General features: G+C 43.5%; 1 protein-coding gene, 1 long non-coding RNA gene and 1 pseudogene across 2 annotated transcripts; 2 read left to right on the forward strand and 1 right to left on the reverse strand.

Moving 5' to 3' along the window:
* The first annotated feature begins 661 nt into the window (after positions 1–661).
* LOC102922454 (liver carboxylesterase-like) lies at positions 662–8891 on the forward strand. The gene is made up of 12 exons (XM_076572008.1): positions 662–816; positions 1368–1572; positions 3490–3628; positions 4275–4408; positions 4490–4748; positions 5949–6047; positions 6322–6462; positions 6581–6661; positions 6896–7040; positions 7442–7579; positions 7994–8066; positions 8494–8891. The coding sequence occupies exons 1-12, from the start codon at positions 741–743 to the stop codon at positions 8678–8680; spliced, it is 1677 nt and encodes a 558-aa protein (XP_076428123.1). The 5' UTR covers positions 662–740; the 3' UTR covers positions 8681–8891.
* A 9028-nt stretch (positions 8892–17919) lies between these two features.
* LOC143273155 (uncharacterized) lies at positions 17920–20656 on the reverse strand. The gene is made up of 2 exons (XR_013051063.1): positions 20285–20656; positions 17920–18256 (listed from the first exon to the last, which is right to left on the reverse strand). It is a non-coding gene; the product is annotated as an uncharacterized LOC143273155 (long non-coding RNA).
* A 3723-nt stretch (positions 20657–24379) lies between these two features.
* On the forward strand, positions 24380–25610 carry LOC102919874 (pre-mRNA-splicing factor 38A pseudogene; annotated as a pseudogene).
* Positions 25611–26388: the final 778 nt, after the last annotated feature.

Genomic DNA, 26388 nt, shown 5'->3' on the forward strand with positions numbered 1-26388 from the left:
TGTCTCCCTGAGTATCTGTCCATGTAAGAAAAGTTGTTCCTAACTCTCACAGATTCCCATAAACTCTTTGGTTCCTTGTGACACAATCATTCTCCTTTAGTAATCTCTTGGATTACTAAATTATTCTGACTTTATTGTCACAACAACATTTGAAACTGTACTAAAGGGTCACAGCATTAGAGAGTTTGAAAACTACTGCTCTAGGGCCTGAAGGTGTTATTGAACTGCTGCACACACAGGAAGAGGAGCCAGAATTTCAGTGTCTTTCAAAGAAACCAGCATGACCTAACAGGGAGAGGACCTGCAGATCCTAAGATCACCATAAGGACACGGGACCCTAAGGGTGGACTCACTACTCTATGAGTCCTGACAACACAGAGCAGTCTTGAGGATGAAGATCACACTTAGAGCTCCTGCCCTTGCACTATGGTGACTCCATGTTCAAGGACAGGGATCCTGGCAGTCCAGAAGGCATTCAGATGCCATGCTGTGTCTATCTCAGAGGCCAGGGAAGGAGCAGAACCTGCAGAGGTGGCTTTGCCCTGCCTGCTGACTCTTGGCTCCCTTTGGCTTCTACTTTATCAGTTCTCCTGCAATAAGAACTTTGTCCAACTCAAATAATTTCCACACCTACACCTGAAAGGTACAAATTCCTGCCTGGGCAAGGCCTGCCTGTTCTGTTTCCTGTTGTTATTAGAGTGTCATCTTGTAGCAGCACAGACTTGGGCCTAGGATTCAATATGCCACTCAATAGACTCCCTGCCTGGGTGTATGCTGTGGCCTGTGGGCTCCTGCTTCTCCTCCTCCATGTGCATGGTGAGTCTGTCTAAGTGAGCAGAGGGAACCAAGGGTCAGAGCTGCTCAGTTCTGCAATCAGAGGCTGAGCTTGTGGGAGGGAAGCACCAGGGAGGGAGGAGCTGGTGGAGATGACAGATGAAAGTGTGGGTTTGTGCACCACCTAATGCCTCCACCAAAGACCACATGATAGACCCTGTGGTACATGCATGGTCAGAGCTGTGTAAGGATACTATGTACTGAGGAGCCAATGGGAACAGAAGAGTATTGGGAACATGTCTCACCTCTGTGTGTGGTTGTGGCTAGAGCTCCTTCTGACCTTGGATAATGACAATATTTCCTTCATAATCCCAAGTAGCTCTGAGCCTGTTATTTTGTTGACTATGGAAGTGCCCTGTCAATTTTTAAGAGGGCCAATGGACAAGGTTTAAAGCTCTAGGTAATCCAGATGACCTCATCTCCATATCTCACAACTTAACCTTGAGGATTGGGCTAATTTTCCCCATGTACCACAGTGACAATGAGGTAGGAATTCCTAAGTGTCACAACTGATGGCATCTCTCCACTTACAGGACAGGACTCATCCAGCCCCATCAGGAACACACACACAGGACAGGTGAGAGGAAGCCTTGTCCATGTGAAAGACAGTGATGTTGGTGTCTATACCTTCCTGGGAATTCCCTTTGCCAAGCCACCTGTAGGACCACTGCGCTTTGCTCCCCCTGAGCCCCCTGAGTCATGGAGTGGTGTGAGAGATGGAACCTCCCATCCAGCCATGTAAGTTCTGGGGTCCAGGGGACTTCCGGCCTGAGCTCTAGGCCACACTGCAGTGCCTCCTCCATCTCAGCTCTATAGCAGCTTCAGTCTGTGCTGAGGGCAGTCTCCCAGGCTTGTTTCTGATGAATGTGCTGAGGATTAGAGAAGAACAACTGTGCCAGGCTCTTGGGTCAGAGCTTGACCCTGCAGGGATTTAACTGCAGGTACTGCAGTGAGGAGAGAGAAAAAGGCCATTCTTCACAGTCACTGTGACCATCCATTGTCCATGTGCCATTGACTAAGGAACAAGTACACATGCTTTCATCTGGAGACTATGTGGAAGAGGAAGGTACCTTGAGATTCTGGAAGTGAGATGGAGAATGTCTCACTCTCCAATGGTATTGTTCATTCTCCCCTGTAGTTCCTATGTGGGCACAGAATCCCAATACCCAAGTATCTTAGTTTGTTTCCTGTTGCTGTGATAAAGTACCCTGACAAAAGCAATGTAGTGAAGAAAGATTTTACTATGGGTTACAATTCCACGCTATAATCAACCATAGATGGGAAACAACAGAGGCAGAAATTCAAGGGAGATGCTCACATGACATCCCCAGTTAGGAAGAGAGCTTAAAGGAAACATATTGTTTGATGTTGGGTCATAGGTGCTACAGTAGGATGAGAAACGCATTAAGATGCCAAACCTTCATTCTTTGAAGGAACAGAGGGGTACAGTGTTTTTGGATAAGACTGAAACTCAGTTACCTCATTCCAGTTATTTTATTCAAGCATACAAAATGTTAATTGGGACTGGGAAAGGCTCCATCTACGAAAGTCATTTTCCTCTTGCTGCTCGTGAGACGGATAAGCCACACACATCTCAGTCCCGTTTGATTATAGCAAGCTGTAATCAAAAGCAAGAATGCCAGGTCTGCCAGGATTGTCTTAGGACCAAGGCCAGTGTAGCTCCAAGTTCTCAAGTAGCACCAAGCACAGACTCTCCAGAGAAACATTTCTTTAAGGGTTAAACAGTCCCCAAACAATTTCTGAGCCTCTACTGATTAACTCAAACAGAGCAATGGCTTTGCTGAAACAGTTCTCTCAAATTCAGACACAGAGGCTCTACTGTGCATTTCACTTAAAGCTGTACATAAAGGCTTTACTTGCATATCACCACAGACATAAGCATTCCTGCTAATGCTTCACTTACTCTCTCTATCCTTATACAATTCAGAAGCCACTTCCTAGGGAACTGTACCTCCTACAATAGACAACTGTTCATATCTCAATGAACATAATCAAGATAATTTGCCACAGGCATGCTAAGAGACCAACAGGATCTAGGCCAGTGGTGCTCAACCTGGGAGTGCTATCCCACAGAGTTTGAATATGAGATATCCTGTATATCATATATTTATATTACTATTCATAACAGTAGCAAAATTAAAGTCATGAAGTAGCAACAAAATAGTTCATCGGAGGTCTCCACAACATAAGGAACTGTGTTAAAGTGTCAAAGAATTTGTAAAGTTGTGATCCATTGATCTAGACAATCCCTCATTAAGATTATTTTTCCAGTAGATTCTACATTGTGTCAAGTCAACAGTCAAAACTAATGGCCACACCAGGATTTAAATAGCATAGAAGTGATGAATGATAGTACAGGAAGGCAATCAATTTCATAGAGATGGCCAGCAGTCTTCATCAATTAGCCCTCAGGATATTACTATCTGACCAGAGGTCTCCCTGAAAGTCCTGCTCTATTAATGTTTCCACAGAGCTGGTGGACTCTACCTTGGTGGGAAGGGACTTTAGAGAGGAATCACATGTTATCAGGGCATCATGGAAAGCAGTAGCTGAAGGTGGCTGAGAGAATGTGCAAACTAAGACTTAGGTTTGATTATTACATATCCTGAACTAACTGTCTTCCATTTTCACCAGCTGTCTGCAGACTGATATGATGAATAATGAGATTAAAAAGAAGATGAATCTGAACATTCCTCCCACTTCTATGTCTGAGGACTGCCTGTATCTCAACATCTATACACCAGCTCATGCCCATGAAGAATCTAACTTACCTGTGAGTGTCTTGGACTATGCTTAACTTGGGAAGAGGATGTTTCTTTCTCAGGAAGCTTGGAAGGGACAAAGTAATTCTGAACACTGTAGTTTAGACCCTGATTAATAGTCTTAACTTATTGGGTTCAAGAAGGTCACCCCAGCCATGGTGAGCTGCTTAAATCTGGGTGTGTGACACAGAGCACTGGGAATCTAAAGGTAAGAGGCTCTAGGTCTTTGATTAAACCAGGAATTCTTCTACCAACTTGAACCTGGCAGACCTACTCTATAAAGTGCTCAAGAGCTGCATATTGACATCACCGCAATTTCTAGCTTCAGGTTTTGCCAATGGGATCCAATGACTCTTCTAAATAGCAACCAAGAAAGACACTCTTCAAGACACTCCTATTTGCTTTACTTTGATGGGTCTAAGAGTGATGATCACATTACTTGTGATGTAGATCCACTTATTCATGCTGATATTTTCTGTTTGGGGAAGTGGGAATGGAAATGTGCTTATAGGCCTAGAGTAATCATCTGTGGAGCATGTCCTGAAATCCTGAGGAGATCTGTGTGTAAGTCGACCTACACAAATGTGAAATTGTTTATAATTTAATAGGCAGCTGGGCTGGGTGTGGTGCTTCTGAGATCTGTGTTGATTTATCCAGGTGATGGTATGGATCCATGGTGGTGCACTTGTTATGGGAATGGCTTCCATGCATGATGTATCTAAACTGGCAGCTACTGAAGAAATAATAATTGTTGTTATCCAGTATCGTTTGGGTATCCTTGGCTTCTTCAGGTAATTTTGTGACTGGGCTGGACAGTGGGGTCTCAGTAGAACATGTACAGATCTGTAATTCCTGTTCCTGCTACTTCTCAGCACTGGAGACCAGCACGCCAGAGGCAACTGGGGCTACCTGGACCAAGTGGCTGCCCTACGCTGGGTCCAGCAGAACATCGCTCACTTTGGAGGCAATCCTGGCCGGGTCACTATTTTTGGTGGGTCAGCAGGTGGCGTGAGTGTGTCTTCACTTGTTGTGTCCCCAATGTCCAAAGGACTCTTCCATGGAGCCATTATGCAGAGTGGAGTGGCCCTGCTGCCTGACTTTATCTCTGACACATCTGAGGTGGTCTACACAGTGAGTGCACTCTACACTACCAGCCATTACTTTGCTGCTTCTGTCCTTGCCTGTAGTACTCTGGTATTCTGTTAACTGGGGAACAAGGATCATGGGAAATAGCTTCATTCCATTAATTTCTAAAAGGCATAAAATTTAGAATCCATCCCTCCCTGGTTTATGCATGCTGAGTGTGATATACAACAGAAAAGCTATGCACAGTGGCTGCCATCATTTGCAAAAACACATGTGCACGGTTTCCAAGTTTACTTTTATTGCTGTGATAAAGACCATGGTCAATAGCTATGTGGTAAGAAAAAGGCTTATTTCAGCTTACAGTTTATAGTCCAAGTTGAATGGAAGTCAGAGTAGGCCCTCAAGAAGGTACCTAGAGACAAAAACTCAAGCAGATGCCAGGGAGAAAAACTGCTTACTGCCTTGTTACCCATGACTTCCTCAGTTTGCTTTCTTATACAGCCCAGGACACCTCCCCATGAGTGGCACTGCCCACAGTGGTATGGGCCCTCCTGCATCAGTCACTTTTACGGAAAAGCCTGGACTCACCTATGGACCAATCTGATAGAGAAAATTTTGCAGTTGAAATTCCTTTTTCCAGTTGTTCCTGGCTTGTGTCAACTTGACTAAATAAATAAATGAATGAATGAATGAATGAATGAATAAATAAATAAATAAATAAATAAATAAATAAATAAATAAATCTGACCGGGACACATGGATTGAGGGAAATAGTCAGCTGGTATTAATACTTGCTGTGCAAGTATGAGGTCCTAAGTTCAAACCCTCAGAGCCCACCTAAGGCTAGAGGTGGTAATATGTGTCAGAAAACTCAGGGCTTCTGTGGACAGATGGGAAGCAGAGACAGTAGACTCCCTGGAAGGTCATAGTTAAGTCAGTGTAGACAAATGGATTCAAGGGGTAAGGTGACAAGTAACGCCTGATGGTGTTCTCTGTCCTTCACAGGCAAAACATGACACACCATACTCATTGTCACACATGACCACCATGCACAAAAATAAACAAAACAACAAAACAATATGCAGGTAGAACAGTCCCTTTCCCAGCTGTCACCTCTAGGCAACTGAAAATGTGAAAAATTCCATTTAAGTCCTTCATATTCGGGGAAATGACATTTACTGGAATCAAGAAAACTCTGCTCCATTCTGAGAGAAATGAGACAACTGTTACCTGTGCTTTTTACAGATGGTGGCCAACCTGTCTGGATATGAGCCCAAGGACTCAGAGGCCCTGGTTCACTGCCTACGAGGCAAGAGTGAAGCAGAAATTCTGGCTATCAACCAGGTTGGGAGAATTGTGTAGCTTGGAGGACCTGGTCACCAGGATGTGGGATTGCCAGTACTTACTACTCAAACCAGTTAACTTGGCTCTATGGTTAGATGTCAGTTTGTATTGTGTGCAAAAAGAACAAGATAGACTAATTGTGATGTCCCATTTCTTCTGCAGTGAGCATAGCACCCAGAGATGAGATAGAAAGTAGGGAAGTATGGTGGATATTCAGTGGGCATCAGAATATTTATGTGGTTGATCTTCAACACTGACCCTTAATGTCCCATAGGTCTTTGTTATGATCCCTGGTGTGGTGGATGGGATGTTCCTACCTAGGCACCCTCGGGAGCTGTTGGCCTCTGTGGATTTTCAGCCTGTCCCCAGCATCATTGGTGTCGACAGTGATGAGTGTGGCTGGGGAATACCCTTGGTAAGACCTAGTTGTAAGCCTCTGGGAACGTAAACTCAAGTGTCAGGTATGGGACCTCATAGATACTTTGATCTAGATCCAACCCATCCTATACTTAAGACTCTTCCCTACCTCCTAGTTGAAGGGCCTTGATCCTGTCATAAAGAACATAACCAGAGATACCCTGCCAGCTATTCTGAAGAGCACAGCAGCACAGATGGTGAGCAATGTTGAATCCTGTCCTAACAGAGAGGGTTCCCATATATTCTTCACAGATGGCAGGCTCAGAAATAAGTGATATTGTAGGTGTGTATTTCTGTGTGGGCTCACCCAAAGGTCATAACTTTCCCTCTATACCTTGTCTTATCCCTGGCCACGTTCCTTACAAGGAGGTTGCTGCCTACCTATTCTGGGGCCCACCCTTCATCATTCTCCCTGATTCTTCATGGTGTAGATGCTGCCTCCTGAATGTACTGAACTGCTAATGGAAGAGTACATGGGGGACGTTAAGGACCCCCGGACCCTCCAAGCACAGTTCAGAGAGTTGATGGAGGACTTCATGTTTGTGATCCCTGCACTCCAAGTAGCACATTTTCAGTGTGAGTACATCTTTAACAAGACCATGGGCAGCGGGGAGCTCAGAACTGTTGGTCCCAGATGAGCTCTGTAGTGTCAGGCCTGACCCATGTCTTCACCAGGTCTCTGATACCAGGCACCTGAAGTCAATTATCTCATTGTCTATTGGAAAAGAGTGTCATCTTATCCAGATCCAGAGGAGGAAACATGTTAGTTACACTTGGTGTCTTATTACAACTACTCATCTGGGAATGCCAGGTTCACTCTTTAACAAAAGGTTTCCCATAGCCAATTCTCCAGCCAGAGCTCACCACTAATCTGTGGTTCGAGATAACCTTATAGGAAGGTTTCTTATAACCAACGGTTGGGCCGGCAAAAAGCTCCACGTGAGAAATTATTATGTCAACATGTGTCTCACTCCCAGGTTCCCATTCTCCTGTCTACTTCTATGAGTTCCAGCATCAGCCCAGCTTCATCAAGCATGTCAGGCCATCCTACGTGAGGGCTGACCATGGTGATCACCTAGCCTTTGTCTTTGGCTCCTACTTCTGGGGCAAGAAAGGTGAGTCTTCCTTGTTTTCCTTGAGCTGAATGGAGCCCCAGATGAGTTCTTCAGGGATTTCTCAGTTATCAGCTGAGGAAACTGAGGCTGTGGGAGAGAACAGGGGCAAGTCTTCAACATTCCTAAACTGAAAAAAAAGACAAAAACAAACAAACAAACAAACAAAACCTCTACCAGGGTTAGAATAGGAACCTTCCTAGTCTACCTTGTGCAAGAAGCAATGAGAGCACACTGTGGTAGGAGTGATCCTGGGAGAATTCAAGTAGAGGCTTGAATGGATCCTAGATTCTGAGCACTGAGGGAAGAGTTTAAACCAGGCCTAGTGTTCAGGTTTGGGCTATGGTTGCCATAGCAGAGCATAAGTTGGTACCTGCATGAGGTAGCAAGACTTGGACCTTTGTCTCCTGTCTACAGTTGACCTCACTCCTGAGGAGAAGCTGCTGAATAGGAGGATGATGAAGTACTGGGCCAACTTTGCAAGACATGGGTGAGAATATTCTCCTCCCTCAAACTCCTTTTTTCTGGGTCTCCATCCAGGGCTCCCATGTGGGTGTGTCTCATTAACATGTGTAGGTCATTAATTTTACCATAGTCTTCTCCAGCCCGGGGTACACATAGGCAGACACCTTCTAGCTTTAGTTACTGATCATCCCACAGAAACCTAGTGGGTGATTCATTGTATTGTAGTACTTTTCTTTATATTTTCCCTCTGAGAGGGAGAGACAAACCTATACAGCTTACCTTATTTCACATGGACCAGACACTAATGGGTGACACTTGTTTTCTCTATCAGTAGCCAGTTTTTCTTTACCCTCTGACCCTTAGCCTACTCATCCACTGCTCTGACCCAAATCAAGGGACAAAGTCTTGAATGAGAGTGACCTTATCCTTCCCTATTGGTGGCCTATCCACAGGAACCCAAACAGTGTGGGTCTACCGTACTGGCCTGAGTTGGCCCATGATGAGCAGTACCTGCAGCTGGACATTCAGCCTGCTGTGGGCCGAGCCCTGAAGGCCAGAAAGCTGCAGTTCTGGACCAAGACTCTGCCCCAGAAGATCGAGGAGATAAAGGGGACTCAGGTCAAGCATGCAGAGCTTTAGTGTCCTGTGACAGGAAAGATGTCTGGAATGAAGATGGGGTCATCCTGAGGTTACAAAGTCCATTGATTTATCTTTATTTGTTTCAACACTAGCATAAGCATTTCTAACCTCAGCATTTGCACTTTCAGCCACATATGACAAATCCTCTGTGTGTTTCTCCTTATCCTTCTGGATACATTTTATTAGACTCAGTAAATACTCTTATAACCATATAGATGTGTGAGCCTGAAAGTTCCCTCATCTTATTTAAAACTTCACTGTGAAGGCTTCTTCCTTCTTTTCTTCCTTCCATTCTTTCTTCCTTTACTCCTTCCTTGCTTCCTCCCTCCCATCATCCTTTCCCCATCCTCTCTCTCTCTCTCTCTTTTCCAAGCCTCAAACATGCTTCAAATGAAGCAGAAGCTTCAGGCACTGTTAACTGTGGGAAATTCCATGTCCTTTCTCAACAAGTTCATGTTTTTTTTTCATATTTGTCCATTGCCAATAGAAAACCTGATTTCCTCAAGCCCCATTTCCTTCATAAGTCACAATCCTCTTCCCAATAGATAATAAACCACCAACTGGACTCTTAGAGTCTGTGTCCTCAGATTTGTGGAGGCTTAGACAGGAGGATTACATAAGCCCAGGGCAAGATAACAAGATCCACATCTCAGAAACAAAGCAAAAAACATAACCTCAGTAAGTTACAAACAATAACAAATTATAATTTTGTAGATTAAATAATTTCAGGGTCCAACTAGCCACAATTTGCTGTGTGATAAGAAACAGGTCTCTGGCTGGAGATCACAAGGTTTACATCTTCTGCTGTCTCCTGGTAGAATGTGTAAACAATGGCATCCCAAGGACATCCCAGAAATTGCCACGCTGATTTCCATAGCGGTTATACAAGTTTACACTCCCACCAGCAATAGAGGAGGGGTCCTCTTTTCTCACATCCTTGCCAGCATGAGCTGTCACTTCTTGATCTTAGTCATTCTGACATGTGTAAGGTGAAATGTATTGATTTGCATTTCCCTAATGGTTAAGGATTTTAAATATTTCTTTAGGTGTTTCTCAGTCATTAGAGTTTCCTCTATTAAGAATTCTGTTTAGATCTGTACCTGATTTTTAATCAAGATATTTGTTTCTTGATATCTAGTTTCTTGAGTTCTTTATGTATTTTGGATATTAACCCTCTACCAGAAACATAGTTGGCAAAATTTGATCCCTTTCTGTTGGCTGCCTCTTTGTCTGACTGACAGTGTCCTTTGCTGTGCAGAAGCTTCTTAGTTTCATGAGGTCCTATTTACTGTTGATCTTAGTACCTGTGCTAAAGGTGTTCTGTTCAGAAAATCCTTTCCTCTGCCAATTCATTCAAGGTCATTCCCCACTTTCCTTTCTATCATGTTCAGTGTATCTCCTTTTAGGATGAGGTCTCTGATGCAATGGGAGTTGAGTTTACTTCTGGAAGTCAGTATGGATCTGTCTGCATTCTTCTACATGCAGCCCTCCAGTTTGACCAGTACCATTTATTGAACATGCTGTCTTCTTCCCAGTGTGCACTTCTGGCCTCTTTGTCAGAAAAAATGTTTCCATAGGTGTGTGGACTTACGTCTTGGTCTTCGATTTGGTTTCATTGATCAATGTGTCTTGTTTTCATGCCAATACCATGCTGTTTTTATAACAGTTTTGTAGAATTACTTGAAATCTGGAAGGGTGATAACTCTAGCATTTCTTTTATTATTCAAGATTGTCTTAGCTATCCTGGGTGTTTTGTGCTTCCATATGAAGCTAGAAATTGGGAAGTATCATGTTGGAATTTTGGATGGAGTTGCATTGATCTGTACAGTCCTATTTGGAGGATGGTCATTTTTACTATGTCAATTTTGCTGATCCACGATCATGGAAGATCTTCCCATCTTCTGATATGGTTTTCATTTTTTTTCTTCAATGACTTGAAGTTTTTATCATAAAAATCTTTCACTTGCTTAGAGATTCCTCAAGTGATTTTATATTATTTGAGGCGATTGTGAAAGATATTTCCCTGATTTCTCAGTCCATTTGTCTTTTCCTAGTGGAATTTTTAGGTCACTTATGCATACTGTCATATCATCTGCACATAAAGATACTTTGACTTCTTCCTTTCCAATTTGTATCCCTTTGACCTCTTTCAGTTGTCTTATTGCTCTAGCTTAGAATTCCTATACTATATTGAATAGATATGGAGAGAGTGAACAACTTTGTCCTATTTCTGATTTTAGTGGAATTGCTTTTAATTTCTCTCTATTTAAGTTGGCCATGGATTTGCTGTAAGTTGCCTTTATTATGTTGAGGTATGTATCTAATCTCTTCAAGACTTTTAACATGAAGGAGTATTGGATTTTATTAAAGGCCTTTTCTGCATCTAATGAGATGATCATGCATTTTTTTCTTTCAGTTCATTTATATGGTGGACTATATTTATCAATTCACCTATGTTGAACCATCCCTGCATCTCTGGGATGGAGCCTACTTAATCATGGTGCATGATATTTTCGATGGATCTTGGATTCAGTTTGTAAATATTTTATTGAGTATTTTTGCATCTATGTTTTTAAGAAAGAAAAAAATTGCGGTTTGGGTATCAGAGTAATTGCAGCTTTTAAAAATGAATTTCACAATGTTCCTTTTGTTTCTATTTTGTGAAATAATTTGGTGAGTATTGATATTAACTATTCTTTGAAAGTCTGGTAGTGTTCTACACTAAAACCATCTATCCCTGGGCTGCTTTTGATTGGGAGGCTTTCAACGACTACTTTTATTTCACTAGGGGTGATAGGTCTATATAAATTGCTTATCTGATCTTGATATAACTTTTGTAAGTGGCATGCATGGAGAAAATTATCCATTTCTTTCAGAATTTCTAGTTTGATGAAATGCATGTTTTTAAAGTATGTTTTTATGATTCTCTGTATTTCTTTGATGTTTGTTGTTATATCCCTCTTTTTATTTCTAATTTTGTTAATATGGATCTTCTATATCCCCTTTTCGGTCTTTTGGATAAAAGTTTTGATAAATCTTATTGATTGTCTCAAGAATAAATTCTTTGTTTCATTGACTCTTTCTATTGTTTTTCTATATTATTGATTTTATCCCTATATTGTTAGATTACTTCTTGCCATCTACTCCTTTTGATGTCACTACTTTTTGTTTTAGAGCTTTAAGATGTTCTGCTGAGTTACTAGTGTAAGATGCTCCAGTTTTTGTATGTAGGTACTTAGTGCCATGAAGTTGTCTTGTCCCATAAGTTCAGAATCTCTTTCCGAATTCTGTCTTGACTCTTTTTTCATTCATTCGAGAGTTGTTTGGTTTCTTTTTGTTTCTGTTGTTGTTAATATCCAGCTTTAACCCATGGTGGTCATATAGGATTCAGGGCTTTATTTCTTTTTTTTTTCTATTTGTTGAGACTTGCTTTGTGTCCAAGTATGTGGTCAATTATGGAGAAAGTCATGAGGTGCTGAGAAGAAGGTATATTCTTTGTGTTTAGGGGAAATGTTCTGTAAATATCTGTTAGGTCTATTTGGTTTATAACATCATTTAGCGTCCACATTTCTCTGTTTAGTTTTGTCTGTACGGCCTGTCCATTTTCCAGAATGGGTTTTGAAGTCTCCCACTATCAGTGTGTGAGGGTCAATATGCGATTTCAGCTATATTAGTGTTTCTTTTTCGACCTTGTATGTCCTGGTATTTGTGGCATAGATGCTAAGAATTGAAATGTTCTCCTGGTGAATTTTCCCTTTGATGAGTGTGAAGTTTCCTTCCCTATTTCTTCTGATTCATTTTTTTTTTTTTTGGTTTTTTCGAGACAGGGTTTCTCTGTGTAGCTTTGCGTCTTTCCTGGGACTCACTTGGTAGTCCAGGCTGGCCTCGAACTCACAGAGATCCACCTGGCTCTGCCTCCCGAGTGCTGTGATTAAAGGCGTGCGCCACCACCGCCCGGCTCTGATTCATTTTTTAAAAATTTATTTTACAATTTAATTTAATTTTACATATCAGCCACGGATCCCCCGTCCTCCCTCCTCCAAACATTTCTTCCCACCCTCCCCTCAGCCAACCCCCCATTCCCATCTCCTCCAGGGCAAGAACTCCCCTGGGGATTCAGCTCAGCCTGGTAGATTCAATCCATGCAGGTCCAGTCCCCTCCTCCCTTTGCCCAGGCTGAGCAAAGTGTCCCTCTTATAGGCCCCAGGTTCCAAACAGCCAGCTCATGCACTAAGGACAGGTCCTGGTCCCATTGCCTGGGGGCCTCCCAAACCTTTCAAGCTAATCACCTGTCTCACTTATCCAGAGGGCCTGATCCAGTTGGGAGCTCCTTAGCTATTGGTTCATAGTTCATGTGTTTCCACTAGTTTGGCTATTTGTTCCTGTGCTTTTTTCCAATCATGGTCTCAACAGTTCTCACTCATACAATCCCTCCTCTTTCTTGCTGATTGGACTCCAAGAGCTCCACCTGGAGCCTGGCCATGGATCTCTGCATCTGCTTCCATCAGTCATTAGATGAGAGTTCTAGCATGACAGTTAGGGTGTTTGGCCATCCCATCATCATAGTAGATCACTTTGGGCTTTCTCTCAACCATTGCCAGTAGTCTATTGTGGAGGTATCTTTGTGGATTTCTGGGGACCTTTCTAGCACTTTGCTTTTTCCTATTCCCATGGGGTCTTCATTTATCATGGTCTGCTTTTTCTTGTTTTCCCTCTCTGTTCTTGATCCAGCTGGGATCTCCCACTCTCCTAAGCTCTCTTTCCCTTGACCCTCACCCTTCATTACCCCCACCCATGTCCAGTTTGCTCATGTATAATTCATCCATTTATCTGTCATTGGGTGATCCCTGTGTCTTTCTTTTTTTTTTCTTTTTTTTTTCTTTTTTCGAGACAGGGTTTCTCTGTGTAGCTTTGCGCCTTTCCTGGAACTCACTCTGTAGCCCAGGCTGGCCTCAAACTCCCAGAGATCCGCCTGCCTCTGCCTCCCAGGTGCTGGGATTAAAGGCATGCGCCACCACCGCCCGGCGATCCCTGTGTCTTTCTTAGGGTCCTGTTTTCCAGGTAGCCTCCCCAGAATTGTGAGTAGCAGTCTAGTCATCCTTTGTTTTACATCTAGTATCCTCCTATGAGTGAGTACATACCATGATTGTCTTTCTGAGTCTGGGTTACCTCACTCAGGATGATTTTTTCTAGATCCTTCCATTTGCCTGCAAACCTCATAATGTCATTGTTTTTCTCTGCTGAGTAGTATTCCATTGTGTATATGTGCCACAATTTATTTATCCATTCTTCAGTTGAAGGGCATCTAGGTTGTTTCCAGGTTTTGGCTATTACAAACAATGCTGATATGAACATAGCTGAGCATGTGTCCTTGTGGTATGATTGAGCATTCCTTGGGAAAATGCCCAAGAGTGGTATAGCTGGGACTTAGGGGAGATTGATTCTCAATTTTCTAAGAAAGTGCCATATTGATTTCCAAAGTGGCTGTACAGGCTTGCATTCCCACCAACAGTAGAGGAGAGTTCTCCTTGCTCCACATCCTCTCCAGCATAAGCTGTCTTCAGTGTTTTGATCTTAGCCATTCTGACAGGTGTATGGTGATATCTCAGAGCCATTTTGACCATATTATTCCATGATGATTAGGGATGTTGAGCAATTCCTTAAATGTCTTTCAGCCATTTGACCTTCCTCTGTTGAGAATTCTCTGTTTAGCTCTATAGCCCATTTCTTAATTGGAGTGTTGGGCATTTTGATGTTTAATTTCTTGAGTTCTTTATATATTATGGATATCAGCCCTCTGTCAGATGTGGGGTTAGTGAAGATCTTTTCCCATTCTGTAGGCTGTTGCATTGTCTTGTTGACTGTGTCCTTTGCTCTCCAAAAGTTTCTCAGTTTCAAGAGGTCCCATTGATTGATTGTTTCTCTCAGTGTCTGTGCTACTTATATTATATTTAGGAAGTGATCTCCTGTGCCAATGTGTTCAAGATTACTTCCTACTTTTTCTTCTATCAGGTTCAGAGTAACTGGATTAATTTTGAGGTCTTTGATCCACTTTGACTTAAGTTTTGTGCATGGTGACAGATATGGATCTATTTGCAGCCTTCTACATGTTGACATCCAGTTATGCCAGCACCATTTGTTGAAGATGCTTTCTTTTTTCCATTGTACAGTTTTGGCTTCTTTGTCAAAAATTATATGTTCATAGGTGTGTGGAATTGAACTTTGTTTCGTCGGTTATTAAAATGGCCACACCAGCTTGCTTCTTAGATCTATTTGCTTGGAAAATCTTTTTTCCAACATTTTACCTGGAGGTGATATCTAGCCTTGATGTTAGGGTGTATTTTTTTGGATGCAGCAGAAGAATGGATGCTGTTTTCCCATTCATTCTGTTCATCTGTGTCCTTTTGTTGGGGAATTGAAACTACTGATTTTGAGAGACAGCAATGATCAATGATTGTTGATTCCTGTTATTTTGTTGATGTTGATGTTGCTGTTGCTGTTGGTGGTGTTGGTATTGGTGGCAGTGGTAGTGCTGTTGGTGGTAATGCTGTGTGTGTGTGTGTGTGTGTGTGTGTGTGTGTGTGTGTGTGTGTGTGTTCTTTTGACTTTCCTGCTCTATTTGTTGCCTGGATTACTTAATCCCTGTAATTTCTTGAATGTACTTATCCTCTTTAGGTTGGAGTTTTCCTTCTAACACCATCCTTATAGCCTTTGTAGATAGATGTTTAAATTTGGTTTTATCATGGCATGTCTCATTTTCTCCATCTATGATGATAGAAAGTTTTTCTCGGTATAATAATATGGGTTGGCCTCTGTGGTCTCAGACTCTCTACAGCACATCTGCCTAGGCCCTTCTGGGTTTTAGAGTCTCCATTGAGAAGTCAAGTGTATTTCTAATAGGTCTACCTTGATATATTACTTGGTCTTTTGCCTGTTTGGCTTTTAGTATTCTTTCTTTGATCTGTACATTCAGTGTTTTTATTACTGTGTGCTGAGGGGAACTTCTTTTCTGATGCAGTCTATTTGGTGGTTTGTATGCCTCTTGGATCTTGATAGACATCATCTCCTTTAGGTTATGGAAATTTCCTTCTATGGTTTTGTTGAATATATTCTCTGTGCCTTTGTCCTGGGTATCTTCTCCTTTTTCTAATCCAATTATTCTTAGATTTGGTCTTTCCAGTGTCCCAGATTTCCTACAAGTTTTGTTGCTAGGCTCTGTGGTGGAGACATCTTATCCTGCCTGTTGTTGACTCTGTGTTTACACTGGCATCTAGGCATCTGGGTTTGGGGAAATTATAGTTCTTAGTGTTGTCATCTTGTCTTTTCTCTGTTGGGTGGACATTTTGTTCCTTGGCTTCTGTTGCCTTCTCTGATTCATAGGAGAGTGTGTTAGCTGTGTGTTGCCACAGGAAATTCTTTTGAGACTCAATAGGTTTGGCCACTGGGAGTTTGAGGTAAAATGTGCTTGTGAGCATTGGGAGCTGAAACTTAGGAATTAAGATAGTGGGAGGACATCTGAGTGGGTTCAAAGGAGTGAGGAAAGCAGTATTTTTTAGTTAGTCATCCAGGAATGGGGGCAGTGAGTGGGATGAGGCCACAGCAGATCTACTGCAGTGCTGAGGATTACACTGTGGGATTGGACTTGGAGTAATGGAGGGAGGGGTGAAGATTTGCAATAACCTTACTTACTTCCCTGGTCTAAGTTGCCTGTGGGTTCCCAGAGAGTGCCTGCTGCATTTGGGTCCAGAAACAAAGCAATATGTGGGACATTAAGAAGGGAAGATCTGTGGGACCCCCTGGAGATGGGTCCAGGAGGAGGAAGGGAACTGCATCAGATGTTCTACTGCACACCCGGGGATGAGGCTGAGGCGATTGGATTTGGAGGAGAAGAGGGAGAGGTAAAGATCTGCAGTTAGACTACCTGCTTCTATTTCTAGAACTTTTAGATTCTCTCTCTGTGTGTCTCTCTCTGTCTCTCTGTCTCTGTCTCTGTCTCTGTCTCTCTCTCGTATGAATATGTACATACAACTGTCCAATATACACAGATTTGGGACTCTTTTTCATTGTACATATTTACTATGGTCTCCATCATCATCCACAAAAGGCTTCTGAATGATGCCTCATAGGGTTACAAAGTACATGAGGACCTTCCCCCAAGTCATGCTGCACAGCTTTTAATCTCAGGATTAAGAGAACACACCAGGTTTTCCAGGTAACATAAATAAACTGATTCTGTAATTTTAAACTTGAGGGAATCTTACATAGCCCAGTCATTCCTTAGGTTGGGGAGAGAGAGAGAGAGAGAGAGAGAGAGAGAGAGACAGAGAGAGACAGAGAGAGACAGAGAGAGACAGAGAGAGAGACAGAGACACAGAGAGACAGAGACACAGAGAGAGACAGAGAGAGAGAGACAGAGAGAGCACATCTTTTCCTAGTAGGGGCTAAAAACACAAAAAATTTGTCTGGAACAGAGACAGAATTAGATGGAGATACTAAATCTGTAGAATTCTTTACTGATTTGAAGAGGCAGTGTAACCATTGCTGTACCATGCCAGTGGGAACACTGCAAACCACTAAATAGAAATGTCTACTGTTTTGGACTGTGGGTGCACTAGACTTCAGGGCTAGACAGAAGGAGCCAAGATTAGCCAGTCCGCAGGTGTCCCTAAAGTCTGAGGTTGCTTACTACCTCATCCAGGAATTCATAGTGAGCTGCTTCAGAACCTTTACCCTGTACTCTTTCTGTATTCAGGCAGGGTCCTCTAGGATTCTGAAATTCCTATTCATGGGTCAGTATCTCAGCTTCATCATAGGCTCTAAGAGCCCAGAGAGTCCCAATGTTGGAAAAAACAGGGCCTGAAAGTGTTTGTCAGGTGGATATAAATGTCCTGGGTTTGATCTCAGTGGGAGCTTGCACTAGTGTGGGTACAGAATGGGAGAGGGATGAATAGGAGATGGGCACTTAAGGTAACTACACAAAAATTCATAGAAAAAATATGATGAAAATGATATCATAGAACAAATGGACTTAACAGATATATAACATTTTATCCAAACACTACAGAATGCACATTTTTTTCGGCAGATCCTGGGAGTTTCTACAATATAGGTCATATATTAGGATAAAAAGCACAGTTTGACAAATATAGACAATTGAAATAATTTGTACTATTTTATTGCAATGGAATAAAATTTCCTACCCAGAGCAAAAGAAAGTATAGAATACACACAGTCTCATGGAGATTGAACAATAAACTTTTTAATGATGAATGTGCCATTGAAGAAATAAAAAAGGAAAGTTAAAATTATAAGAAGGAATGAAACTGAAAAGGAAACAAATGAAAACCAAAAGACAGCAGTCAAAATCCCGAGGGAGATATAACAGGCCATGGGGTGAGCATCTGCAGGTCTAAGTCCATAGGTATAAGTTTAAAATGTCCATGCCTTCTCTATCTGTGGATTCTCCATCTGTGGTTTCTTTGTCTGTGGGATCCTCTGCACACACCTGCTTAGAGATCAGGAATCTCCAGTGTAGCCTTCTACTTCCTGCTCCCGACTGCTTCACCCATGCTGGATCTGTGACAAGGGAGTTACCATGATTTGGGGTGAGGTTTGGGGTGAGGGTTACTGATATTCAGAATGACTTCAGAGTCCATGCTGTGTCTTGTGTGTGTGGGGGGGAGCAATAAAAAAGCAAAATGATAGGTGGCTTTATCAGCCTGATAAGAACAGGTTCTCCTCACCTCTGTCTGGTCACTGCAGGTCTCCTGTGACATTATCTTCCATGGCCCCATAGAGCTCCCACCTACACCTTTTGGGTACAAATTCCTACCTGGATGAGGTTCACAAATGCTTCCTGTTGGGAAACACAGTGCATGCCACAGCAGCACAAACTCAGGCTAAGGAGCTAGCTGAGCCGTTCTCAATCTGACCACTTTGTGGTGGGGAAGGTCATATGATCCTTGCACATGGGTCCTGTATCTCATATCCCATACATGAGATATGTACATTACAACTCATGTCAGTAGAAAAATTACATCTATAAAGTAGCAATACAGTAACTTTGGTTTTTTAAATCCTAACCAAAACTCCCCCCTCCCCTCTTCCCTGTTCCTCCCCACCTACTCCACCCTCCACTCCATCCACTCCTCCACCTTTTCTCTTCAAACACCAGCTGGCATCCCATGGATTTCAGTCAGCCCTGGTATATCATACTGCAGTGAGACCGGGAAGCCCCTCCTCCCCCATGCTTAGATAAAGCAATCCTGCAGGAGGAATGGGACTTAAATGCAGGCAACAGAGTCAGACACCCCCTGCTCTCACTGCTAGGAGTCCCACAGGAAGACCAAGTCCCACAACTGTAACATATATGTAGAGAGCCTAGGTCAGTCCCATGAAAGCTCTCTGCTTGTCAGCAACACAATAATTTTATGGTGGGGGTCACCACAACTGCCTTAAAGGGTCACAGCATTAGGAAGAGTGAGAACCACTGAGATAACTGATCACACCACTGGATTAACTTCCTGACTTTCTGAAGAATGTAGCCTGTGGGTTTCTGCTTCTCCTCCTGTGTGTTCAGTGTGAGACTCTGAAAGGGGAAGATGGGAACAGGGTCAGAGCTGCAAACCTTTGCAGAGTCAGAGACTGGAAGGGCAGGAGGCAATGGGTCAGGGAGGGAGGAGCATATGAGTAATGACAGACAGCTGTGAGGGATAATACCTCAACTAAAGCCCACAGGTGGTCCTGCAGCACACACAGGTCAGTGATGCCCAAGGACACTCAGCATCCAGGAGTAGAACAGTGTGAGGGACTCGGATGAATGTTGGGCCTGGAGCTCAGATAGACAAGGCAGATGGTCAGGAACAGAGGGACAAATGGGTCATTTCCCTTCTCTATGTGTGGCTGTGCTTAGACTGTGGTTGTTGGTGCTGAGAACCCTTGGATAACAATGAAATTATTAACACCTTTGAGACATCATTAGGATCTTATGACTTATCACATTGGTCAGAGAATTACCCAGGTGCCCTCAAAAGGATTCTGAAAAATTTCCTGTCCCAAAACAGAACTAGAGCTCTGCAGCCCCACAGCACAGTGCTGAAAGGAGAGGCCCAGAGTCCCATCAATGTGTCTGACCTTGGGCAAAGATGCAACTTGGCTTCTAAGGCACAGAGTATGTGGTCTGGTCCTGTAGCAAAGTCTTCAGGCCCTTCCAGAAACTGAGCCAAGAGAGGACCAGGGCAGAGTGTGTGAGCAAACCTTGATGCCTCTTCTTCCTAGATATTCTACTGTGAACTCAAAAATTCCTGCCACATACCCTGCTTAGTCAGAGACACTCTAAGGAAGCCATACTTCCCTCAGCCTGAGAACCTTACCTGTAGATTCCTGGGTTCTAATAGTCACTTGGCATTATAGTCAACAAGATCTAGTGCAATCATTCCATGATTGCTCTTCTGTACAGTTTTGGTTCAGGTACCTGGACTCTGAACCACAGACAACTGTAAGAAGACACAGAGTTGTATCACATCCTCTTCTATCACACCCAGATCTGGCTCATCCACAGGGACATCAAGGTGACAGTGTCCTACACATGCTCCCTAGGATTACCTTAAAAGATAGGTGTGAGCAGGGTGTAGTGGAACAAGTCTGATAATCCAGGACTCCTGTTGAGGAAGAAGAAATAGGAGACTCTCCAACTGAAGTCTGGCAATCCGGCAAGAATCTGTTCATACAACAAAATCCTAAGGATGTTCAGGCAATGAAGGGTTGCTGGGGCAACAGGCTCAGGAAGTCCATCCCTTCCTCAACATCTCTGGATGGGTGATGGATACTGGGGGGAGAAAAGAGACATTTCCTTTAGTGATATTGCTACCGGCAAACCACCCATACTCCTGTAAATAAACCTTCATCCAATTAGTTACTATAATAAACTGACTGGATGATCAACAACTGTTTAAAAGACAATAAAGTACAAGAGTGACCAGTTGACAGCAAAAAGGGGAAGATAAACAGTAAGAGTAGTAGAGGAATGAAAAGGAATTAAAACCTCATTAACATGTTTGAAAATGTCATAATGAAACCATTATTATGTATCATTAGTATATACTAAGAGGAAACTTAGAGAAAAAAAGAATTCCAACACAATAATGTATTTGCAAATTATCTACATAAGACAACATTACATTTGAAGAGAGATGTTTTTAAAAGGGAGTATTATAAGATCTTCCATTGTGCTGCAGGCCTAAGCATACTCAGCTTTATTGCTCTGTCAGGTGATTCTTGCATGTTTTACTATGGACACCATGGGGTAGACAGGATGCAGCACCGCCTGACTGAGGTGCAGGGAGAAGGAAGAGCAATTCCTCTGAGTGCAGGAGAATGGCTGCCTGATGCTTCCACTGCAGTCTGAAGGCATTAGTGAGCTCCTCCTGCAAACACCCCTGTGTGTGCTTAGGGGGCTCACAGGACACTTTAGAATTTCAATAGCCATATTATTTTTGAAGAGCTTCATAATAAAATGATACAAAGATGATCAAATCCAACCATTAATAGGAATACCTTTGTCATTTTGAGCAAATGTAGGAGACATTGTCACCATGTCCATTGGAAGTGTGAAGATGTTTCTGTCACTCAAAACACTTCCTTCCCACCCCTTTACACTGGCTAGTGTCCTGAACCATGTTTCCCGGCAAACACCTAGCTGCTTTCTGGTTCTGGGGTAAGAAAAGGACCACAATTTAGAAATTTCAAATCTCTGTGTATGCTATCACACAAATGGAATTATTTGCCTGTGCCACAAGTGTGCTTGATATGTCACGTCGCCTGTGTCTCCAAGACTCTTCCACTGTGACCTAAGGTAGTTTGGAAAGAATCAGATGCCCGTTCTCATCTCCATCTTCCCTGAAACTGTCTGCACAGTGAGTGCCCTCTCACCCTGTCCTGACCTGCTGGCTCCCTGTTCACCTTGTGAACTCCAGCAGTGTGAGGATAAGAAGGCATGGGAAAGTGCCTTGTTCCTGGGAACTGCTGCGGTTCTCAAGGGACACAATTCATACCCCTCTGCCTCACATAGGTTAATGTTCCCTTTGGACACAAATTGTACCAAATGGTCCCCATTGTCTGTAAAATCATGTGAGGAGGTGGGATGGCTCCCCTGGCTGTCACTTTTCAGCATGGGGAAGTGGGAACAGTTTCATTCTGGTCACACAGTGTACACTACAAGATTTTCAGGGTGCACACACACACACACACATTGGGTATGTTGAAAATCTTCTGTTCTCTTACTGTAAGAATGAGCCAGTGCCTCCCTGCCTAGTTCTTGTACAGTTGCTGTTCAGCATGTCTGGATGTTGCAGCTCAAAACCTACTGTGGGATTAGAACTCAAGCTCCTTCCACACCAGCCTGTGCTCCCTCCTTCTATACCCATCCCCATGTGAGCACCGTAACAAGTATCCAGGCAGAAGAGCATGCTTTATGGTTTTTATTTATTTATTTATTTATTTATTTATTTATTTATTTATATATATATTTATTTATCTATCTATCTATCTATCTATCTATCAATTTGAGAAAGGTTGCACTATATTACACTGATTGTCCTAAAGTTCACTTCACAACCCACATGGCCTGAAACATCACACAGTCCTTCTACATAGGCCCGAGAATAAAAGGGTGTGCAACTGCTCCCTGACCCAGGAAAACAGGTCCCCAGTCCTTTCATTGGTGTTTTAAACCAATAACCCATCATCAGTGGTGATTCCTGCAATGCCCTTTTCAAACACCAGGGGGAAGGAAAGACATGAGGATTTTTAGCCAGGCTCTCTGGCTTGGTAGAGAGAAGAACCCTTCCTATGAGTAAAGATGAGATGTGACTCTTACTTCCAGGGGAGCCTGAAGGCATTACTGAGCTCCTGCTATAAACACACTTCTGTGGAGGTATGCATTTCTGAGGATGAACAGGACACTACACCAAGGAGTTTTTATACTCTGAGCAGCCCTTACCATTGGAGAATGTGTTGTTGTCAGTTAAATATTGTTTTAACATCATAACTTGGTAAATTTGCATAAGGGTAAGAGATAAGCAACAAGCCACTTCAAGGATGAGAATAATTATTTCATTGGAAAATTCAGCTTTTGATCCTGAGTGATCCTGAGTGACCACCTGAGTGATCTAATTTAACTACTCTCAAGTCCTTGTGAACATCTCAAACACAGTTTTTTGAGAGCAGTATTTTCTTTTCAATGGGCTACAGACCTCAGCGCAGAATTGCTGAATCTTTTAACATCTGTGTGTGTAACTTTTAATGCAAATGCCAAACTGTCTTCCATGACTGTATTTTTGCATCTCCTCCAGACAATTGTGAGGGTGCCAGTGTCTTCCTATCTTTTTGACCACTTGGCATTATGGCTCCTAAGGCTGATTGTATTGAATGGGTGTGAAGGATCATCTCATTGCAGATGTTTCAATGAAAATTGAGCCTCTGTTCCCCGCTTCCACTTGCTCCTGTTCACTCCATACTTCCTTCCATAGAAAGGCACCTCGGCATCTTTATTTCACATATCTGCTATGGCCTTGGAAATTACCAGCAGAGGGTCTCTGAATGAAGGTGCAGTGAATGACAAAGCACGTGGGTTCCACCCCTCCCCCAGCTGTCTTACTTATTGTTCTAGTGCTGTGAAGAGACACCATGACTAAGACATCTTGTGGTAGAAATCATTTAATTGGGAGCTTCCTTACAGTTTTCAAAGGATGAGTCCATGGGTCACGATCCTGGTGAGCAGCAAGGCAGCAGGCAGGCATGGTGCTGTGGGCTCTTGCTGCAGCGGAGAGATTGCACCCTGATCCACCACACCAGCAGGAGCCAGAGAGTTAGACTGGGCCTGGCGTGGGTTTTTGAAACCATATACCCCATCCACTTTGAAATACCTTCTCCAATAAGACCATGCCTCCCAAAGAGTCCACCACCTGGGAACCAACACTCAAATATATGAATGAGTCTATAGGGGTCATTGGCATACTAACCAGCACACCAGGTAAACTGTGAAAAAGTCTTCTATCAAGAAGCGGCAACAGGAAGCCCAGGATACATGGAGAAACGACTGAGGGTAGGGAGGGAGAACAGCTGCCCTTAATGGCTGGGACAAGAGACTGGACAGGAATGCATTGGAGCCGCTACAGTGCAACAGTAGGAAGTTTGAATTATTAGAGGAGCCTGGGAAAGGCATGGCTGTGTCATGCTAGGAAGCACATAAAAGAACTAAGGAGGGCGTGCCCGCCACTGAACAGGCTCTGGGTGTACGTGTGTGGAACGAAATCCGTGAGTCTGTGGAGAAAGACCTTGCCTGGAGGGCCCGAGAGCCGCACTCACCATGCCGAAGATTGCCAGGGCTGGCCGATTCCCCACGCTTCCCACCGCTTGCAGCCCAGGCACTCGGGGAGCAGCTGCACAGCACTTGCCCGTCCAAACTAGAACCCTCCGGGGTCCGCCAGCCACACCGTGGACCAACTAACTGGACGGCCAGCAAATGCCTGAGCTGGACTAGAAGTCAGAGGAGAAAACTTTTCTTCCCACGGCCAGCCATGACCCCGCCCACAGCTTGGTTCCGATTGGCGTTCTCAACCGCCTCGCCACGCCCACCGCGGGCTCCTGACATGCTTCCACCATCTCTGAGACCAGTCGTGCTTAGTCCAGGGAGAGGCTTGGGCGCCGCCATTTCCAGTTCCAAGCTGGTGGCCTGCAGGTCTTAGAAGGGTTTCCTCCGCCTCTGCACGTCTGTTTTTTAAAACCCCGAGGTGACCTATTGAAGAAGCCCACGGAAATAGAATCGAAAGCGTTCTAAGATGGCGAACCGTACGGTCAAGGATGCCCACAGCATCCATGGCACCAACCCTCAGTATCTGGTGGAGAAGATCATTCGCACGCGCATCTATGAATCAAAGTACTGGAAAGAAGAGTGCTTTGGCCTTACAGCTGAACTTGTAGTCGACAAAGCCATGGAGTTAAGGTTTGTGGGTGGTGTCTACGGTGGAAACATAAAGCCAACTCCTTTTCTGTGTTTAACCTTGAAGATGCTTCAGATTCAACCTGAGAAGGATATCATTGTTGAGTTCATAAAAAATGAAGATTTCAAGTACGTCCGGATGTTGGGGGCACTTTACATGAGGCTCACAGGAACTGCAATTGATTGCTACAAGTACCTGGAGCCTTTGTACAATGAGTATCGAAAAATCAAGAGCCAGAACCGGAATGGGGAGTTTGAACTGATGCACGTAGATGAGTTCATTGATGAACTTCTCCACAGTGAGAGAGTCTGTGATATCATTTTGCCCCGGCTACAGAAACGCTATGTGCTGGAGGAAGCTGAACAACTGGAGCCCCGAGTTAGTGCTCTGGAGGAGGACATGGATGATGTGGAATCCAGCGAGGAGGAGGAGGAGGAAGAAGAAGAGGAGAAGCTGGAAAAAGTCCCATCACCTGACCATCGCCGAAGAAGCTACCGAGACCTGGACAAGCCACGACGTTCTCCTGCACTGCGCTCCAGGAGGAGTCGGAGTCGGTCTCCCAGGAGGCGAAGTAGATCCCCCAAAAGAAGAAGCCCTTCTCAGCCCTGAGAAAGGCACAGGAGCAAGAGTCTACGACGCCATCGAAGCAGGTCCCGAGACAGACGACACAGATCCCGCTCTAAATCCCCAGGGCACCACCGTAGTCACAGACACAGGAGTCACTCCAAGTCTCCTGAAAGGTCTAATAAGAAAAGCCACAAGAAGAGCCGGAGAGGAAATGAGTAATGGATTCCTTTTGACTTTGGTCCTCCTGTGGATGGCCTCCTGTGGATAGGAGAAGAATATGCTTAGTGAAAGGATCAAGATCTCCTCTTCAGGCAGCTATGCGTATTTTGGTTTTTTTAAAAAATAAAGTCGTTTGGTTGGTTTCTGTTTTGTTTTTATTTTAATATTACAGAGGTGCTAAGGTTTCTATCTCTTTCAGTTATAATCAACATCTTTGAAGGATGTTTATGACCCAATCAAGGTCAGGTTTTGACTTAATCAACTATGGTTATTCATCCTTAAAAAGGGTCAAGAGGATCTGGGAGTTGGGGAGATTCATGAGAATGAAGAGATGTAGGTAGCCACGTGGTGATCCTTTTCTTATTTGGAATTAAACCAGACACAGTTGTCATTTTTCTTTAGTTTCTGCTTTCTCTATGAAAACCTGGGAGTTCTGTGGTTGATACTGCTGCGAGGCAGCTAGGAAAGCATAGTGATTCCTAACTTCTCATTCCCTACACACAGCAGTAGTACATTAAACGTACAAAGTTACCAGTTAGCAGTTTTGTAAGAACAAAATACGTTCAAACGTAAAGGTTTCCCTGGATTTCATTTTAATTCAGTTTCATGAAACAATTCAACATGATTGCACTTAACATGCTTTATACAAGCCAGGTAAGGTGGTTCACACCTGTAAGTAATCTCAACACAGGCTGAAGCCGAATACGGTTTGTAGTTTTGACCTAAGTTGCTAGGTAACATTAGAGACTGCTTTTAGAGGGCATGGGAGTGAGAGTGCTGTGCTAATGAAGTGACAATTCCAGCTTAGCAAGTTGAAGACATCCCAGGGTATTTCTATGGGGATGGAAATAGGGACTAGTGGGGCTCAGCATAGTGATCTAGGCCAGGGCTAAGAAATGTCAAAGATGTTTAGAGGCCCAA

This window comes from Peromyscus maniculatus, chromosome 5, assembly GCF_049852395.1.
Source record: "Peromyscus maniculatus bairdii isolate BWxNUB_F1_BW_parent chromosome 5, HU_Pman_BW_mat_3.1, whole genome shotgun sequence".
NCBI lineage: Eukaryota > Metazoa > Chordata > Mammalia > Rodentia > Cricetidae > Peromyscus > Peromyscus maniculatus.

Coding starts and splice junctions, on each gene's coding strand:
- LOC102922454 (XM_076572008.1), top strand. CDS start 741: ATGCCACTCAATAGACTCCCTGCCTGGGTGTATGCTGTGGCCTGTGGG. Junction 6,463..6,580: donor GTGGCTGGGGAATACCCTTG/GTAAGACCTAGT, acceptor CCTACCTCCTAG/TTGAAGGGCCTTGATCCTGT. Junction 8,067..8,493: donor GCCAACTTTGCAAGACATGG/GTGAGAATATTC, acceptor GCCTATCCACAG/GAACCCAAACAGTGTGGGTC.